At 35.3% G+C, this 20022-nt stretch overlaps 1 protein-coding gene across 7 annotated transcripts in view; it reads right to left on the bottom strand.

Annotated features, from left to right (window-relative positions):
- Positions 1 to 20022, bottom strand: part of LAMA2 (laminin subunit alpha 2) — a 322448-nt gene that overhangs the window by 77049 nt on the left and 225377 nt on the right. For 6 of the 7 annotated variants that reach the window (XM_052671093.1, XM_052671082.1, XM_052671039.1 and 3 more), the window contains 5 exons: positions 18674 to 18760; positions 16647 to 16840; positions 7154 to 7296; positions 6511 to 6609; positions 1256 to 1367 (listed from right to left, as the gene is read on the bottom strand). In XM_052671093.1, the coding sequence (XP_052527053.1) occupies positions 1256 to 1367; positions 6511 to 6609; positions 7154 to 7296; positions 16647 to 16840; positions 18674 to 18760 (635 nt within the window). The remainder of the gene's footprint in view (positions 1 to 1255; positions 1368 to 6510; positions 6610 to 7153; positions 7297 to 16646; positions 16841 to 18673; positions 18761 to 20022) is intronic. The other variant, XM_052671059.1, reaches the window with a different exon arrangement.

Genomic DNA, 20022 nt, shown 5'->3' with positions numbered 1-20022 from the left:
AGGGAAGAAACCATGCCAGCTTCTAACTTTAAGGAGGAAGGCCATAGAAACAGGCAAGATGAGGGAAATTGGACCCTTGTCTGCACTCAGAGCAGGAGAAGCCTCCCCCTTGTACCTGACATGTCCCTAAGCAACTGATACAAGGCTCTTGGGATGGAAAGAAAAGAGGGCATAGATAATGATTCAGACTCAGGAAGGGACAACCACACTAAGTTGCTCAAACCTGAGTCCTTGGTTAGATCAATTACCACCAAAAAAAGGCAAAACATTAATAATCAGGAACTCTTCCCTGAGAGGCACTGAGGCATCCATTTGCAACCCACATAATCCCTCTAGAGGGGTTTGCTGCCCGACAGAACCCTGCATTTGTGACATTAAGAAGAGGCAACGAAGGCTGATAAAGCTAGAGGACTACTATCTGCTCCTATTCCTTCAAGTTGGATCACATGAGGTTGTAACAAGGAAACTACAAAATATTAAGAGTCTTTTTGTTGAAGGGATCAAGAGTAAAGGTAGGGTACTGGGGACTGGTACTCAGGTAGAAAGTAGAGGATGGGTCAGTTGAGTGACTGGCTAGGTTCAATGGGGGAAGGGAATCTTCTCTGGAGACATCCAAAATACACTTGGACCCTTTTCTCTGCAACTTAACATAAGGAATGTGCTTTAACATAAGGATTAGACTAGATGATCTCCAGGGGTCCTTTCCAACCCCTGTGATTCTGTGATTCAGTATTTAGGTTTTGCTTCTCAAAGCCATCTACAATACTTTTACTCGTAAGTTTTTACTGCTTTCATACACACAGAGAATCATCTTGTGGAAGAAAGATGGCTCCATGCCACTCCTTAAGAGTCACTTGCAAATTCCAAGCAGAAGATGTTCATTAATGGCAAGCAGTAATGTATCTTTGAAGTCATTTTGAGGAAATAAGATGAAATCATAATGGACCAAGTGTTAAAATTACATCATGCTTTTTATGAATCTGTATTTGTAACTGCTTTGTAGAGAAACAAAAGCTAAGCCCTGTTAGTTACTTCCTCATAATAGCTTTTGTCCCAATATCTGAAAAAATAATGAAGAAACATATTCAATATTCTGCTAGTCAGTGTTCAGTAGAAGCTTGTTTCTTAATGAAGTGTTTCAATCAGACTACTTTTTTCAATGGCTAAACTCTTACACACTGACAATCAGGCCATCTTCCCCACTATCATTCAACTTTCTTGAGAAATAATTGGCACATTTTGCTTTTTCCAATACCTTCAGAAGCTTGGAGAATGCCTTTCATGAACTGCCCGAGAGATCTTGCTCTGTCATTAGTCCTCTCAGCATCCTGCTTTGTTTGCTCACCATCTGCTGTCACCTTGGTAGCCTAGTGAACCAAATTCAGGAAAAGCTCAATTAGTAAACAGGACAAGGCTTCACTATGCAAAATCCCTACTGGTTGAATTTACATACAAAACTTTCCTCAGGCTAAAGGCAATGGATTATTGATCAGATGCATGGGAAATGACATGTTCAGTACAATTCCACAAATAGTTTTACCTTTTCTTCTTCATGGAAATTGGAAGGCTTTACTTCAGGTTCTTAGAGATTTTAGTTATGTGCCACAGCACACAAAGAGACAAGGGATGAAAATTTTCACTAGATATGCTCAAAAAAACATTGTTCAGAAGCTTTTAATAGAGTCTTCAGGGGATACTTTCCATAGTTTCACGGTTATGAACTTTACCATTGACAATGTGCAGCAGATATCTTGACCTCTTTCTTTCTTACCTTGAAGAGCTGTCATATAGACTATGCCAACAAGCAAGGAGAATTCAAAATCCATACATTACTTAAACTAAGAAAAAGAGGAAAAGAAATGAAATAGAGTTGTTCAGCTCCAATGTTTGAAGCTGTTGTCTTATAACTTATAGTGTTGCTAACATTTAAGCTTTGTGCAATTAAAGACTATAATTTTATTGAATCGTAACAGCAGCATGAAGCAGTATGAAGACAGGCAACTGCTGCATACCTGAAAAACATGTTGAGGAAAGGAATTATGTGAATGCTTTCTACTTAGTTCTTCAAGATCTGTATTTGCAAAATTGACCCATTTTTATTACATGTGAGCTATTTCAGGCAACAGAGCTTTGTTGAGATGTATTGTGAAACAAAACAAAACAAGACAAAATAAAATAAAACAACAAAACACCTCCTTCTCTCTCCTCTTTAACCAGTGGTTGGGTTGTGACTGTCCAAATTGCACTCCCAAGATAGAACTAGAAGCAAAGCATTATGGCCTTTCAGGTCCATGGGAAATGGCAAGGAGGCCAATAACTCCAAGCAAACTGACTTGAGCTGTAAAGAACATTTTCTAGGTTACAAAAAACAAAATAAAATAAAAATATTCATACATAATTATATATATGTATCAATAATGATCAAAGAGACATAGTATCACTTTAAGACATTTATTTTCGCTTGATTAGCTTTTACATGAAAGCCTTCAAGCTATGTCAGGACAGCTGGGTTTCTCCAGTGAAATTCTTGTCATTATCATATTACTTACCATTTTGGTTTACTTCGGAGTTGTTACTGTGCAAGTAATTTATATGGAAACAATTAAACAGATGACACCAGAAGAATTAGGAACCCATATAAGAGTGGGGGAGTTAGTTTTATTTTTGTCCTAGATTTTTCATATTTATGCAGCTTTAATCATGTTAATGCTTACTTCCTCTAAGATTTACAAAATCTTTTACCTACCTGTATGTGGAGTTAAAATATTGTTATAGTGAGTTGTAAAAGGCGACAGACAGAAAAAAGGCAGAAATACAGAACAGCCTTGAGGTACCACTTCTCTAGCCTAGCTTTCTATTTTCAATGTAATTTCATTCCTCATGTAATTGATAACAGTTTTATTATATAGTGTCTTATCCTTCCCAATCTGGCGTTTATTCTTTGCCTTGTATTTTTATTTTTTATTTTTTAGAATTTTCACATTCACATTCATTATATTATACATTTCTACATCCTTTATTACAAATGGTGATCAAAAACTTGCGTAGACTTCTCTTATTTTTTATTAACTTTTGCATTCATGTTAATTCCAATTGGCCACTTTAAGCTCTCTATTTATGACTGAGTGGCATGTACTAAATTTTCATGCATATTAACCTGTCATCAAACAGTTTCCATTTTCACTCTGTAACAGTTCTCTTTGGTACTTAAATCTCATCCAATCCACTCCATGCTTTCTATATTTTGCCATAATTGCTTTGCTGAAAAATGAACTTTCACTTCATTTTCTGGTCTAGCTTTAACTCCATAAACCAAATTAAATCACAAACATCTTTTACACTGCACCTAGCCATTGCATGGCTAATTGAATCTTTCCATTTATTAATAAAATCCTACTCATTTGCTATATATTCAGTTTACAACTGTTCATAATTTCCATAAAGTCAGACTTCAGCTGCTGCTAATGTTTAAGTTTAAAGAAGCAACAGTCTCTTTCTGGGAGAAGAATAAGAGTCCAGCAGACTTGGCCCAGAACAAGGGTTTGGAATGAATCTATCTGGACACAAATGAGATCTCTTTGCATAAAGGAGATCTCCACAACAGAAATCTGATAAAGCAAGAATTTGAGACCAGTAAAGCCTGCATGAGTGACATTCACTGCTTGTATTTAATGATACAGGTTCTATAGGATGCCCTGATCTAACGTGAAGACTATACTAATATTAGCAGCTACACACCAAACCATGAGGAACTCCTCAAGATGGCATTGGGAGAAGCCCAACATGCATTTCTGTGGCTAGTGAGCTGCAGACAACGGAGAGAAGGCAAACTCAGATGCCACTGTAGAAATGGAAGCTCTTGGCTCACCATCTATATGCTTCCAATTGTTGCAATCTAGGTTGCCTCTACTACTACTTCCACAATTTTCTGAACTTGACAAATTTAATGGCAAGGGAGAAATGAAGAAGTTTACAAAATCAAAATAAGTCATTCTTCAATTAAAAAGATCTCTGAAGGTACTCTGAAGGTATGAAATTAGAAAGGGGGAGGTGTTTCTAATTAAAAATAGAGAAATGAAAGATCTATCTTAGGTAACAGATGTAGGAATCAGTATGCAAGTACATAACAATGTAACCAGTGCAAGAGAAAGAGATGAGGATCTTGTGTATGTCTTATAATGAAGATGTGGTACAGTTTGTCACTGAAAAAAATTAAAATTAAAAAAAAAAAAAAAAAAAAAAAAAAAAGAGAGCTGCATTGACAGATGACTGGTTGAAAAGTTTTTTGTACTGAGTAAATAGTAAATACTGTTTCTACATTTTACCTTAAAAATGTTAGCAATTTTTGCTCACATGGGAATTCCCCACGAATTCCCCAACAATCCTCATCCTTATCACTACTGCTTTCACTTTGACAAGCCTGAAAATCAGATATGAGCAGAAAGTTTGCTACCTATGGTTGCACTGTGTGCATTAATTACATTTTATGTCGTTTTATGCTATGTCTTTGTTTAGGAATGAGACTTCAATATTCTATTCGTCTTTCTGAAACATTAATCCTATTTACAAACATAGAAATAGAAGGGTAGGACTTAGCACAATTTGATAGTCCCCAGATAAAAAACTAAAGTTCTATTCAGTTAACATTTCTCTACAAGCTAAACTAGAGATCATAAGGCAACTTACTCACTGTACAAAGGAAAACAGCAGAAAGGAAAATGGTTATAACCTGGCTAATTTCCTAAGATCACATTTTCAACAGTTTTCCTTTCAAGACTGGTTCACAAAAATTTAGAATTTGCAGCATATCTTAGGTAATTTCCAGGAGGGATTGAAATATACATAAGCTTGGTGGCATGGACAGAGAGCGTGGAGGGAAGTAGTTGGAAAAGGCTATTCAAAAGGGCAACTGTGCAAAAGAAAAAAGTTTGAGAAATCTTAATAGAAATATACTTTTCTATGCTTGTAGGAGTCCCGTGAGTTAAAAACAAAATCAAAAACAACAACAACAAAAACCCCACACAACCTCTAGACTTAAAGCTATAGCAGTTATTTCTGGCAGAAAAAAAAAAAACAACAAAAAACCATCAAGCAGAAGTGAAAAAAGAAACTTTCCATAAACTCATATGCATTCACATTTAAATATATGCATGTGTATATGTGGAAATGTGTACATACACAAACAAATGAGCATATATATGCATACATTAGCTATAGGTACTTTCTTATCCATCCAAGTTTTCACAGATATTTTCAAAATTGAATATATCACACCATTTGCACATGAATTAAACCATTTGCTTTGGTTTTACAGAATTTTGGTTCTGTAAGTATGCCAAAACTAAATGGGGTTTAGCAAAACTCTCTCAGGAGTATATATCAACCTCACAGCAATGAATATTTTGCTTATGTTGCTATTTCAATGCCAGGGTGCACCTAATCATTACCTAGTCATCACATTAATGAGATAACTGTGTTTTTATTGTTTGTTTCATTTTCCTATTTTTTATCCACTATCTCGAACAATTTATATTATTTTCTCATTGACAAAAAAAATGTTTCAATATTTCAATATAAAGAGTAAATAGCACATTAACTGAAATCCAAAATACTCTCAGTTTTCTCATAAATTAAAAATAGAATGTGTATGTTTAAATAAATACACACACCCTCCGCAATATTCTTCTCCTTTGACTTCTCCTGTCCCCATTTCAATTACTCATTCACAAACTCTTAATGAGAACAAGTTATTTGCTAAATGAGGAATTTCACTATCTTGCAACAGAAGTTGTTAAAAAGAAATGAATCAGACAAGGCTACCATCACCTCTACAGCTCCCAGAAAACAAACAAACAAATAAACAAACAAATTAGCCAATGACAACATATGAATGGAAAATAATACTATAAAATAATACTAAAATAAATCCTATAATGGGCTTGAAATGGCTGGACAATAAGTACATTTGAGTGAAACCAGGCTACTTGCATTGCGACAATCTTACAAGGGAAACAGACTAAGAACTATCTTGAGATAGTCAGACTCAGATTTAAAAGAGGGTATTATGAGATGGTGTTGTTAATGCAGAAATGAGATAGCCTCACCAGAGATCACACTAAAGTTCAGAAGGGAACCAGGCAACCCAGCTTCCAAAAGCCCCAGCTAATCAAAGACTCCAGCCATGTGAGAAACTACGTGGTAGGCACTCTAGAGTTTGAAATATAACCTGCAGTTGATATCAAGACCTCTATTTCCTTTGACCTCAGATTTTCCAAGTAGGCTCATACTTGGAAGCTCTTTATTAGTTCTGTCTTGCATTATAAAGCTTTACAGGAAATATATCTCAGTGAGTTGGCTCACAAAAAGGTGTTTTTAGAGAAGCTGCTGCCATTTCAAATATTGAGACTGAGAAGCATCTTATAATTCATCTATTCATACATGTTTAATTCATATTCTGTCATTATGCAACTTCAACCAAACCCATAGACCCCAATGTGATCATAGACTTACTCTTGTCAGTAGTTCATCCATTTCTGTCACCAGTGTATCCAGATTTTCCTGAGCTAACTGAAGAAGTCTCTCTGGTGCTCGCTGAGGTGAAAGTAAATGCTGTTGGAAAAGGACAGGAAGGAAAAGTCTGCATTTTATGGTTCTCCACGCTTCCAAATATTGTACAGAAAAAAATAAGCAGCATTTCCTTTTTGTTACATGATGCAACTCCCTTTTGTCTTTTACCCTTTTTGTCACATCCATCCATTGAGTTTTCCTCAGAAATCTTGACAGCTTGGCATACTTTAGTGAAATATCTGTAAGCATGGTAGGCAACATAGCTTGTACACGATGCATAGCTGCCCTCTGGACAACAAGCATGAACACTATTTTATTTATATAAAGTATTGCTTCTTCTGCACCTGCAGTATAATGCTTGCATATATGTAAACAAACTACTGCTTACATATTTACAAACTTACTATATTTATAAACTTATATATTAAAAAAAGTCAAAATAAATAACTTTAATAACTACTTACCAACTAAAGGAAGTTTGAAGACTTATAGCTGCATTTTTTGCACAGATGTATGTACACTTGTACTGGAGCATCATTATTTGTGTATATGAATACAAAGCCTTTGCACATATGTGCATACATACCTTTAATTCCTGCGTTGTGTTTTCAAAACTGTACAACAATTTATATGGAGCAGGCAGTGGACCAGTCAGGTTAACGCTCATGATCATCTGGTTTAGTCGATCAAGGTCATTGAGAAGGAGTCCTGTACAATCATCATCACAAGCTGGGAGAAGAACAGAAAAATTTCATTTCTGATAAATGTTTAAGGCTCATATTAAGGCAAATATGTCTGAGCAAGAAATATTTTACGGCACACATTCTTTGAAAATTAATGCTCGTTTCAGATAATTTACTCCAAAAGCACAATGTGATAAAAAATGGAGACAGCAGCTGGGGAACAGGAAAGATTTCATTGCTTGGAAGTTAGTAATACGACAATATAATATAAAATAGAGGGCAAAATTGGTAGGTTTACCTCATAAAAAGAGGAAAAATTAATGTTGTCCGTTACAGACTAGACTACATAAAATTCTAACTTAGACAAGCAATTTGGAGAAAGTCTGAGAAAAGTGGACAGGTAATTTGGAAAATCTAAGGAGCAGTCATGGATTTGAACATAAGATAAACAACAAAAATCTTACACTTCACACATTTTATAGTCAATAACAGCATGGCCAATCATGTTTAAATTGTAATGCAAACAGTAAAGAGAGTCCGGGAAAAGATATTGCCAGTTTTTTTTTAAGAAATGCTTTTGCCTATCTCCTGAGACTAATCAGCTTAGAAGTTTTTCATGTATGGTTTCTTTTTTTGCTTGCAAATACTCTTTAACATGAAAAATACCAGAGGAGGCTGCATGTAACAAAAGTAGATTGCATTTCCATCTCCTCTTTGCCTTCTATTAACTATCACAAGACAATCTCATCACTAAAAACTCGTACTATGGATGCTGCAGAGAGGAAAATTCCTCATCCAGTCCAAAGGAGTTGTGGGAATACCTTTCTGTTTCCAGACATAAAGGTGCTGCATATGGCTGACAAAGTAAAGCAACATCTCAGAACATGGAACAAATTGTGAAGCAATGAATGTATTCTCCTAGATAGTCCACTGACTGAAAAACAGTGAGAAATACGTATGTGTTTGAAGAAAAAGATAAGTAGTTTTCAACAAGGAATTTTGGCTTTTTTTCTGAAATCTCTTGTTCACACAGACACAGTTTTTAAGGTTTTCAGCCACAGCAATCTTAAATGCATTTCTTATTAGGTAGAATGACTCCCCAATACAGTGAGACCTTGAGTCAAATACAGAAAAAGTAAATGTCATGAATACTAGTTTAATACACTATGAAGGTTGTGATGACTGAAAAGGAGACAAGATAGATACTGCATTAATGCAGTAAGAAGTGGATGCAGAAAACTATATAATGTTATTTTAAGATTTTCTTTTGCACTTTCATTGTTTCCATTTCAGATTCCTTCCTCCTATATCTCTGTATTTTGTTACACAAACTGAACTGGAAATTTTCTGTAGTCATTAAATGTGTTCATGATACATTCTGATTCATTCTTAACAGGAAATACATAAATAAATAACATTAATACCACTCTAGCTCTTGTCATCTGTATGTTTGCTTTCAAAAATTAGGGAGAATTTATGCAAGTTTTACAGAAAATTGAATGCTATATATAACAAACACCTGTTCTGTAGCTGGTCAAGAATGCAATCACTTTGCATGATGCAAAAAAGTAATCCTGGACCTAAAAAGAGTTTTTTTGTTTGTTTTTTTTTAATTATTCTGATACATACTATTTCACTCATAAAACAAGACAGATCTATTAGCCCTCAAAATTATCACAGTGATTGGTAATAAAACACTAAAAATTTGTTATATGTTGACAACAAACTTAATTCACATCAATAATGACAATAAAGAAGAACATCTTCTGAAGACATGAAGTATTCTCAATGAGTTAAAAATTGGCACTCTGTGGTGAACATTCAATGTAAATTAACCAATTGAAAAGATGAAGTATGTCATGTGATGACCACAGTCGAATAGATGAGACAGAACTAAGCTACTCCAGTATGCAGCCTGCAAGGCAATAGATCTAAGGCAATATTTCAAGAGCATGATTATATTTTATGAGACAAAATTTTTTCGTGTCTTTATCTATAAAACTGTCAAGATGAATTTGTGTCTAATATAAATAAATGCAGCACTAAATTCAGATCATTACAACGCTGCAAGCATGTGAGAAGCAAATCATGCAGTCAATAATACAATACTGCAGTGAGCAGCTAATGGAAATTACTTTTCTCTAGTTTTACCATATTTCCTCATGCACAAGAAGCCCTGTAAATGATTTTGACTTACCTCTGCGAGGAGTATCTCTAACATTTGCATGCAAACAAATTTTATTTGAAGAAATAATTGATCAAGAAATAAGACACTACAAATGAATGCATATATAGCCACTTATTCCATCTTACAAAGAGAAAATAACATACATTAAAGGAAATGACAGAGCAACAGTACGTTTCTCCACCTGGGCAATTATCCTTACAGAATTTTTCTTTAATACATTTATTGTTTTTAAAATGCATAAGATGCAAAGTGCATCTGTGCTATGACTAGGTAACATCTGATACAAGGGAAACCATGAAATCTCTGATAGTAGTCTTAATTTATGACAGCCTCTAACTCTTAAGTTCTACTATTTCCTGTGGAACCAATAAAAACTGCTGATTTTTCACTAGCCTTACCTAACTTTTGGCCATTACCCTATTTTTCCCATTTTGGCATTGATTTAAAGCCAAAAAACCTTCTTTCCACTCCTCATTGTGTACTCATTTTGTCTGGGATGGAGATTATTTTCTTCATGGTGTTTCATATGGTGGTGAGTTTTGGATTTGTGACCACAACAACATTGATAATACACCCATGTTTTAATTCTTGCTGAGCAGTGCTTGGACAGAACAAAGGCCTTCCCTGTTTCTTCCACTGTCTCACAGTGAGGAAACTGGTGGTCAGCAATAGAAGAGCTGTATACTCCCTACCAGACGACATTTTGCTCAGCAATAACATGTGGGGGAAAGAAGGAGAAGGAGGTTGATCTTTGGAGTTATGGTAGCTGTCTTTCCAAGCAACTTTTAAGCTTGATGGAGTCCTGCTCTCCTGGGGATGGCTGAACAACTGCCTGTCAAAGGGAAGCAATGAGTTATTTTGCTCTGCTTGCATACACAGCATTGTTTGAGGTACTAACATGTCCCAGTCCACACATTTTCTTGCTTTTACCTATCCAATTCTATTCCCCATTACACTGTGTGGGAGCAGGTGAGCTGCTGAGTAAAGCTTCAGTGCCAACAGCAGTTAACACAACAACAGCCTCCCTAAACACAGCCCTGGTAGACTGCTAAAAGCTTAAGGTATGGTATAAGGTATAAAAGGTATGGTATAAATGTAAATATATATATATATATATATATATATATATACATATATATATACATATACATATACATATAATGGTATAAAAGTATAAGGTTAAAATGCTGCTGGTTTCAGGGGGTTTGTGTGAGTGATGTATCTCCAAAATTTAAGTAAAATCAGTATCTAAAAGTAATGGCTCAGGTTTTTTTACTTTTGTTGTTTATAAAACCCCATTTACTGGTTTTGATACATATTGTACTTGTTAGGTTATATAGTGCTTGAGAAGGGCAAAAGACACTGGGATATGAGTATAAACTCAACAGGAGTTCACACATCATAAAACCAAAGCAAAACAGAGAGAACCACTGACAAATTGTCAACTTCTGTGCCAAGTAGGAAGTGCTGGTCCCATATTGAGCTCATGCAGACAGAGGAACAGCTGGCCAGTGAAATGAAAAGCTTAATTCTTACCTCTGTGTAATAAGGGCTCACACATTCTGTTAAACTCACAACATAGCAGAAGCTATGCCAGTACTTCACAGACTTGATGTTACATGCTATCATTTTCAGATCAGCCTCTGAAGGCTTGCAAGAATTTTCTAGCTCCTGCTGAATCGAGGACTGTGTGGGAGCTAGATGATGTTTGTTTTCACAGATTTTTCAAGATCTGCCTCTGGAAAGAGACAGCATCTCTGCCTAATTCTGAATTTGAGAGGGCTATGATCATGGAGCTACTGCCCATTATAGAGGGAAAATCTTGATTCTGCAAGGAGTAGAACGGTAAGTTCCCTGAGGCAAGTGGGAAAAACTCCCCCTCCTTGCAAACAGCAGTCAACTTGAAGTACTATATTTAAGTGTCCAAGACTGGGCAATAAGAGAATCCCACCCATCTTTGTCTGACTATGCAAATTCTTCATTTTACCTATAAAGAAGATTTAAATTTGTAAAGGTTTAAGCTTGTGGACTGTAGCAGAGCTGAATGTCCTTTTTTTTTTTTTTTCAAGACTGAATTTAAAAAAAAAATCCTAACAATAAAATATCTGTTATATCTCTATGTCACAACTGATTCCGTTTCATCTTTACTTTTGTACAGCAGAACCAAATTGACTGCTCTATACTGAGATTTTGCTTGACCCTAAGGAAAACCTATTACAAGAGTATACTTCTGAGGAAAGGTTTCTGTGGTTTGTGTTCCAAATACGCTCAAAATACTAAAGCCAAATTCTTTATAAGTCTCCATTGTAGTTATGACTGGTACTCAGAAATCATTCAGAAGGTGAGATCTGACTTGCCATATATTCAACAATAAAACATTGAAGTTCTCCCCAGGATTTATCCTTTTTTCTTTTTCCCCTGAACAGTAACAAGAACAGTCATTGTTCTGACAGCACTGCAATTTAAGGGTCTTCATTTTACGTGCTATAAACAACTGGAGTGTCACAGGGTATAACAAAAAACACACCAGAGAAGTACTAATATAAAAAAACGCTGCACAATTGCTACAGGCTCGAGATTCAACCTTCTTTTAAACTCCTTCTTTCATGGATAAGATCAAAGGTCTCTAGAAAGGGCGAAGAAGGAGCAACACGGATTTTGGCTTGTTTCCATAATGTTTGCATGCGTATGCAAAACACGGGTTAGTGATCTCAGCCTGCTTGACCATGCTAGTCATAGATGAACAGAGAAGTGACTGCTCCTACTCATCATACAACTCACCTGTGTTCTGGATTGGAACTATTGAGGTTTAGGAAGAAATTAAATGTCTTCAATACTATGCTGAGTATAGGTCAGTCAGCCATTGCCTCCTGTTTATAATTTTCATCAGAATTAACACTGAGGTGTTCAAATCATGCTCTTATTACAGTAAATATGACAGTGATGCATAAGGAGGTATCAATCATTTAGAGGACAATTGATTTGTACTTATAAATGAAATTCTAAATCTGTAAATGTCAGAGCAGATTTGCGAGAACTTCTGTCACGTTTAAAATTAAGCAAGGATGTTACCAGAATTACTAAAATTAGTTTGTAGTCACTACTAATTTTCCTACTGGCTACTGACTGTTTCAATACAGAAGTGAAAGCAAGCCTAAGAAGTAGATTAATTAAGATAAAAATTACAGAGAAATCCTCATCAAATTATTATGATTACATGATGATCAGTTACTTTAGCTGGGAACGAATCCAGTCATTAACAACAGCAATGCAAAAATGTACAATCTTTATGATACATTGTAGATCATTCAGACCTTTGCAAAACCTATTAAAAATCTACTTTTTGATATTTCTTTCTGTCTTCTAAATACACACAAGAGAAAATAATGTTCTGTTTTAAAAACATAATGGACTGTAAGTTCTCTCTGTGACATTTACCAATAATTATCTTTCTGCTGTTACTTAGCAGTAAATAAATTCTTTCACACAGGGGCTTTTAAAAATATATTCTCTTTCTATTCTACCTGCAGTTTTCTAAAATACAACTGTTACAACACAACACTGAAACATGTCATGCAAAAAGCAACTGAAAAATGGCAAGTTAGAAAACAGTAAGACTGTGATAAAAGAGATTTTAAGCTATATGAAAAATAGATCAGTTTAGTCAGTATGAAGGTGCCTGCTGAACTTTTTCTTTTTAATTGTAATTTTTTACTCTAAAACCTTTGGAATACTTACAATAAGGGATATATTTAAATATTAAATAATATGATTTTATAGTATTGTGGGTTAATTCTCTCCCTGATTTGATTTAAATAAGTATTTTTCAGCTTTTAAGTCTTTTAGCTTTCTGTACAGTGTGATCTTTGACAGAATTTTCAAAAAATTTTTTATTTAAATGCTTGTTCTTTGCTAAATATTCAGATTTTTTTTCCTCTTTCCTAAACATAATATTGAATAGCTTAACCACAATTTTATATTACTTGCAACTAAATTCAAACATTGTATTTGCATGCATTTTCTTTCAACCAGACCATTTTACTCCCTAGCGAGGGTTTTTTCATACTTCTGACAGCTATAAAGCAATTGCACCAGTATTTAAAATTAAACTCTGCAAATGAACAAAACTAGATACGTTCTTGCAGCTCATTTGAAGTATGGAATGCAAACAGGATTCTACATACGGCATTAATTTTCTGTACATTAAAGTACTTAATCACTATTATTATTATCATTAAGGCTTCATTACACCTGAAGCTAGTCAGAAGAGTGTTTACCAAGTAGTTTGGAAGTGGTTGATACACAAAAGTAAAAACATACTGTACACAGTACCAAATTTTCAGCTGCATTAAAATCAGACTGGAACAGTGAAACATTATGGGAGTAACAGAAGAAATCCTTAGGACTTCTCTGAAAGATGTTTCTAATGTTTTTTTGACAGCAACTATTAAAGAACATCAGGGGCTGCAGCAATGTATCTCTAACAGTTAAATAAAACAGGGCTCTGTGGTCTGAAGCCTGTGACATGAGATAGTGTTAACCATGGACAGATTTCCACCAAGTTTGTCCTTGCCACAGTACCCTTGTCTAGCACAGTACATGTGCTCCAAAAGGGGTTTATCGATCAGTCTGTGCCAGGAGTATTGCCCTGCACTAGCAAAGGCAGATTTAGAGCTATATGAGGTCGAGGAATCTTTAAGCAAAATAAATTGCATGTAATGAGAGCAAACAATCATGAATTTTCTACTGAAATATTAAAGCAGCTTTTGCAATTCATGACAGTGATGTTATTGACATAGTGCCATAGTGACTGGTTTCTGTGTTACAGGGGAGAGTTAGGTGCCTCCTATCTACTTCTCTAGATGGCTCTTTTTTTTTTTTTTTTTTTTTTTTTTTTTTTGTGAACTACAGAAAGAAATCTCTTTATTTGCATCCCCCTTCTAGCAATGACATGAAATGTCTGTATACAAAGTCAAAGGATTGTTTTTTTTCAGATGAAAATCAATTATCTAGCAGAAACAAAAATGCTGCTCCAGGTACCGCAGATACATTTTAAACCAGCACACAATGCTGCAGTTAAATCAGAAATTAAAGAGGGCTACAACTTTCAAAGTAAAAAGGTGGAAAATTGGATTTGCCTGCGCACAGCTTTTCCTATCTATAGTGAGATTTTTAACCTTATTATCCACACAATGAAACGGTCTGATTAACAAACTGGAAAACTACAAATGAAGACTTTCACTTAACCTGTTTTATAAAAAGAAACTCTTCCATCCTGAATAAAACACATACTGAGGAGTGTCCATGGCTGAAAACAATGGCTAGTCCTGGAATTAGTCCTGAACAGATATTCAAGATGTAGAAAAAAATTATTTTCATTCAGGTATCACTCTGGAAAACAGTTATTTAAAAATTTTGTAACTGCAAGAGCTAGGAACTTAATTCATGATTATATTTGTCCTTGGCACACAAGCTGTGAGACGGATTTGAATGTGTAGCTACTTCTCTGAAAGTCTAGTCTATTTGCATTCATTTTGAAGTAATCTGAAACAGTGTTTAAGATAAAGAATATTAAGTCCTAAATTACATCAAACTGCAGGACACTAGAACTTTATTTTCCTTAAGTACAATCATATTTCCATTAATGAACTGACACCACATTATTAATAAAAATATTTATGTATATATTCCAAGCAATTTCTCTGCTCATTTTCAAAAAAGAATTGTACCTAAGACCAGGACCAATAATGTGAGAGCACTGAATTTAGTAGTCACACTTAGAAACCCAAGTCACTATCCAAGAACTGATCATAAAAATTAAGCTGAGTGAAACTGTGTTCTGCACTCTATAGCCCCACATGGCTATGTAAAGCCTTACTTGGCTAATAGCCTCCTGCTTATCCACTCAAAAAAGCCACACATCATTTTTGACAGATTTGATGTTTTTATTCATTTTTAGCACTTCCTGTGTTTCTCTATTTGCCAATTTGTCTTTAAATTGCTTACAGTTTGCCGGGGCTGCACTAATCGATTTTAATGTTAGAGAGCTGTAGACTTCTCAAACCTCTGGGTATTTAGACACAGACTGACCACATTCTGTGAAAAAGAGGCTGCATGTATGATATCTATTTGCCTTGATGTTACATGCACATCTCACAGGCCGAAACCCCTACAAAATAGAATAAGCTTTAATTTAAATCCTATTGTAGATAAAACTTAAGGTAAAAAATGTGAAAACTAGTTAATTATTCTGTTCCAATATATATTAAAGATGCATATAGTAAGTATAGCATACTGTGAGCTTACTGGATCTGTAGCTATATTCTATTTTAAAATGAAAAATGTTAGCCTTGAGGGGAAAAGAAAAAAGAAAGGATATCAAAATTAGTTTCTACTCAGGGTACGGGAGATGGGGAAGAGGAATGGAAAAGAAAATGCCTTATTTTTTGGTCAAGATTTATTATGCATTCTAGAAAAATTTTGCTGCCTGATTTTTATTATTATTTGATTGGACATAAGCATATAATATAACAGGAAAAGGTCTGTGTTCTCAAAAACAGCATTACTCAATTAATGGGAAAAAAATCCAAACAATAATAAAAGACAAACCAATCAGTATATATCAAAAGCAAAGGTAGGGCAAAAGATATCAGTACTGTAAGATGAAACCTGATGTTTTAGGCTAAATCAGGTATTATTTTCTTTTTTAGTAAAATATATTATTTGTTCCTGTATATCTCATGCTGCCACATTTGGTTCTCGTAAATAATATAAATGTTTATTGAATCAACATAACCAAGAAAACTTTGATAAAAACTTTCCTGTTTCTCTATGTGACTCGTGACACAAAGCACTGCAACTGCTGGTTAAACATTTAGGACAACACTAAAAAAATCACTAAGAGCAAATATTTTATCTTTCACAACACTGATGCCAACCCTTAGCAAAACTACAGACTTCAAAAGGCAAAAGAAAAACATCCTTCCAAGTTTTGCTGACAATTTTCAGTGAGCATTTTAAGAATTATTGAGAATTTCCCTAACATTTCAAGGCTTGTGAAAAAAAATAGACCAGAATGCTAAAGTAGTAAGAAACATGTCAAGCATTTTCAAAGGAAGCCACACAACTGACTGCTGCAATAGCAGGATTGAATTTCTGAAATATGGAAAACAATCGTGTATTCTCCAAAATTGTGTTAGTATACGTACAAATGCATTTCATGCCATCACGTGCATGTCGATGTTCACAGCCAGCACACTTCCACCCTGTGAATCCAGGCTTGCAAGTACACACTCCAGTGGCAGGGTCACAGGGGACAGGCATGGAACCATACTGATCACACTCACATTCCTGGCAGGATCCTCCTGGGGTTTGTGGATTTCCTGTGTAGCCAGGAGAACATCTAGACATTGCAAATAAAAAACAAATTTGGCCAACAGAGAAGCATAGTGTATTATAATGAATACTTAGCGAGACTGTAAACAAAAAGTATGGGAAAAACAATTCATGAACCATTAAAAAAAAATAAATCTGTGGCAATATATCACTCAGCATGCATTTGTAGGAGAAAATATTGCAGATGCCCCAATGCAACAATGATGGACATAATCTCATAACCAGGACATGGAGCAGTCTAGACAGAAAAAGTATGCAGAAGTGATTTCAGTTAAACTTCCATTATGCCATGACACAGAAGTTCCTACATTAGCTATGTATGTGCATTAGCTATGTATAATTTATAGATCTTTTTCTCCTTCCATTAACTGCTTGTATTTTGCATTAGAAGTGAAGTCACTTATTAAATGAGATACAGACAAATAAGGGTAGTTCTGGGGCCCATCCTGTTTAATATCTTTATTGATGATTTGGATGAGGGAATTGATTGAATCCTCAGTAATTTTGCAGACAACACCAAGTTGGGAGAAAGTGCTGATCTGCCTGATGGAAGGAAAACCCTATAAACAGATCTGGACAGGCTCGATTGCTGGGCTGAGGCCAGTAGGATGAAGTTCAACAAGACCAAGTGCTGGATCCTGCGGTTTAGTCAAAACAACCCCATGCAACGCATGGCTTGGGGCAGAATGGCTGAAAAGCAGCATGGAGAAAAAGATCTGGGGGTGCTGGTTGTCATTTGGCTGAAGATGAGACAGTAGTTTGCCCAGGTTGCCAAGAAAGCCAATGGCATCTTGCCTTGTATCAGAAATAGCACGGTCAGCAGGACCAGGAAGGTGACTGTTGGCCTGTACTCAGCTCTGGTACAGCTGCACCTCAAGTGCTGTGTACAGTTTTTGGTCCCCTATTACAAGAGAGGAATCAAGGCCCTGGAGCATGTCCAGACAGGGACATTAAAGTTGGTAAGGGTTCTGGAGCACAAGCATTACACAGAGAGGCTGAGGGAATGGAGATTGTTTAGTTTGGAGAAGAGGAGGCTCAGGGGAAACCTTATGGCTCTCTACAACCATCTGGAAAAGAGGTTGTGACATAGTGCGGGTCATCCTCTTCTCTTGCAAAACTAGCGACAGAATGAGAGAACAACCTCTAGTTGCAACAAAGGAGGTTCAAATTGGATATTAGGAAAAATTTATCCCCAGAAAGAGTGAATAAGCATAGGAATGGACTGCTAAGGGAAGTGATGGAGTCACCGTTCTCGAGGTGTTTAAGGAATGGGTAGATGTAGTACTTGAGGACACAGTTAGTGGGCAATATTGCTGTTGGTGAACAGTTGGACTAGATGATCTTAGAGGTATTTTCCAATTCTAATGATTCTATAGTTCTGTGAGATCATAATCCTATAGTGTTGCTATGGATGAGACAATAGCTATCTTCTGGATTGCTAGTTTTCAGTTTTGCCATCAATATATTTACATATAAATGTTTTTTGCAGTTAGTGTCATGGGGACAATATAATCACTTGAATAAAGGATAAGGATGACATTAAGTCATGCTATTAAGCATTGCATGTAATTTTAGATAAAAGTAGTATATATACACATATGTATTTACTTCTGTGGTCCAGGGGAAAAAAACAAAGACTAAGACTATATCAATGGTATAAGTAACACAATTCACAGTATGTAGGAATGGTCTTTTGCAGCTGAGTTTGAATAATATTTAAAAAGCAAATAACTTATTTGAAAGTATGCATTTAAACATCAATAAACATACACTCATAGCACTGAAGGACATTGCTTTCCCTCACTCATGTGTTACTTGCCTCTTTTTTCATTCATCCTACCTTTCACAATACTGGCCTTCATATCCAGGTGGGCATGCAGTACACCGATAATCACTAGGTCCTTCCACAACACAAGAAGGGCTAAAACTAAAGCAAAAGCAAATGAAAAAGTAACTGTTTGTGCTTTGTTGCATCATATAGCTTGTGCTGTAGGAGGGTCAGTGGCAAGCTTTATGTTTCAATGCAAATGACAGCAGTTTCTTATGTGCTACCTGTGAGACATTCTTCTTTTTCAAGAATTCTGCAAACTTCTGGCAAAATTTAGACAGATGCCAGAAGGGCAGAATCAAAAAGATGGGAATCCAAAGAGGCATGTGAGTCAGCAATACCCATGTTGTAGGACTGCAAGGCTGAATGGTGCTGTCACTCACAGTGATCAAGAAAGCAAACTTAAGGAAAGGATGTGCAAGATGGAATTAAGAAACTGAGCCATCAGATATCTAGTCCTTCCAATCTTATTTAATGCTAGTTTGAATATAAGGAAGACAAAAGACTGCCTACAGTCTGAACAATCTAAAAACTATCTTCTTCATGATTAAGGAATGGTCATATTTTAATCAAAGATGACAGCAACTTATTTTTATTAAGTCATGATATATATATGAATAACTAGTGACATCAGTGTGTACCCATGGGAACTGTGTAAAGTAGGATGCTGCATTAACATTTGTGTATTAAGTACCTACACAGTTATAAAAACAGAAAAACAGTGCTGAGAGGTAAAAAGAAACAGAATATAAATACTGTGAAAATCACTCAACTATTTGAGGAAGTAGAGCCAGAAAAGCAGAGATTGCTAGTGGCAAACCTAGAGTTCCTTCTTGTACAGTACAGTCAGCATCCTATCATAACTTGCTTATACTGCATTAAATCAATAGTGCTCGAATGAGTAATAAAATTACACTCCTGCAAAAAATATAAACAAATTGATCTACTACTCGCACATTCATTATCCAACAAATTTTCAGCTCCATTACAATTGATCCACACTCCTATAAACAGTTCATTCTCTTTGCTTTATACAAAACTATAAAACAGTATTTAAAACTTAAAACTTCAATGGAATTCTGTAAAATTTCATAAATAAAAATAATTGCATCACACATTCACAAATATTATCATGTCAGCCACGGCATAATAAACAAATAAGACAGCTTATTAGCTATGTGCATTTCATGCAGATTATGATTAATCAGCTACCATGGAATACTTGCATTTAGTTATTTTAATTCTTTTTTTTCCCTTCACTAGTATTTTTCAGAGCTTTTACTGAGCTACACAAATAGTACAAATTTTATGCGTGATACTATGGTTTTCTGCCTAATAATATAGCTTTATGGAATAGATTT

The sequence above is a fragment of the Tympanuchus pallidicinctus genome, unplaced genomic scaffold (assembly GCF_026119805.1).
Source record: "Tympanuchus pallidicinctus isolate F22 unplaced genomic scaffold, pur_lepc_1.0 scaffold1, whole genome shotgun sequence".
Lineage (NCBI taxonomy): Eukaryota > Metazoa > Chordata > Aves > Galliformes > Phasianidae > Tympanuchus > Tympanuchus pallidicinctus.
This window is presented reverse-complemented; position numbering and strand designations above follow the sequence as displayed.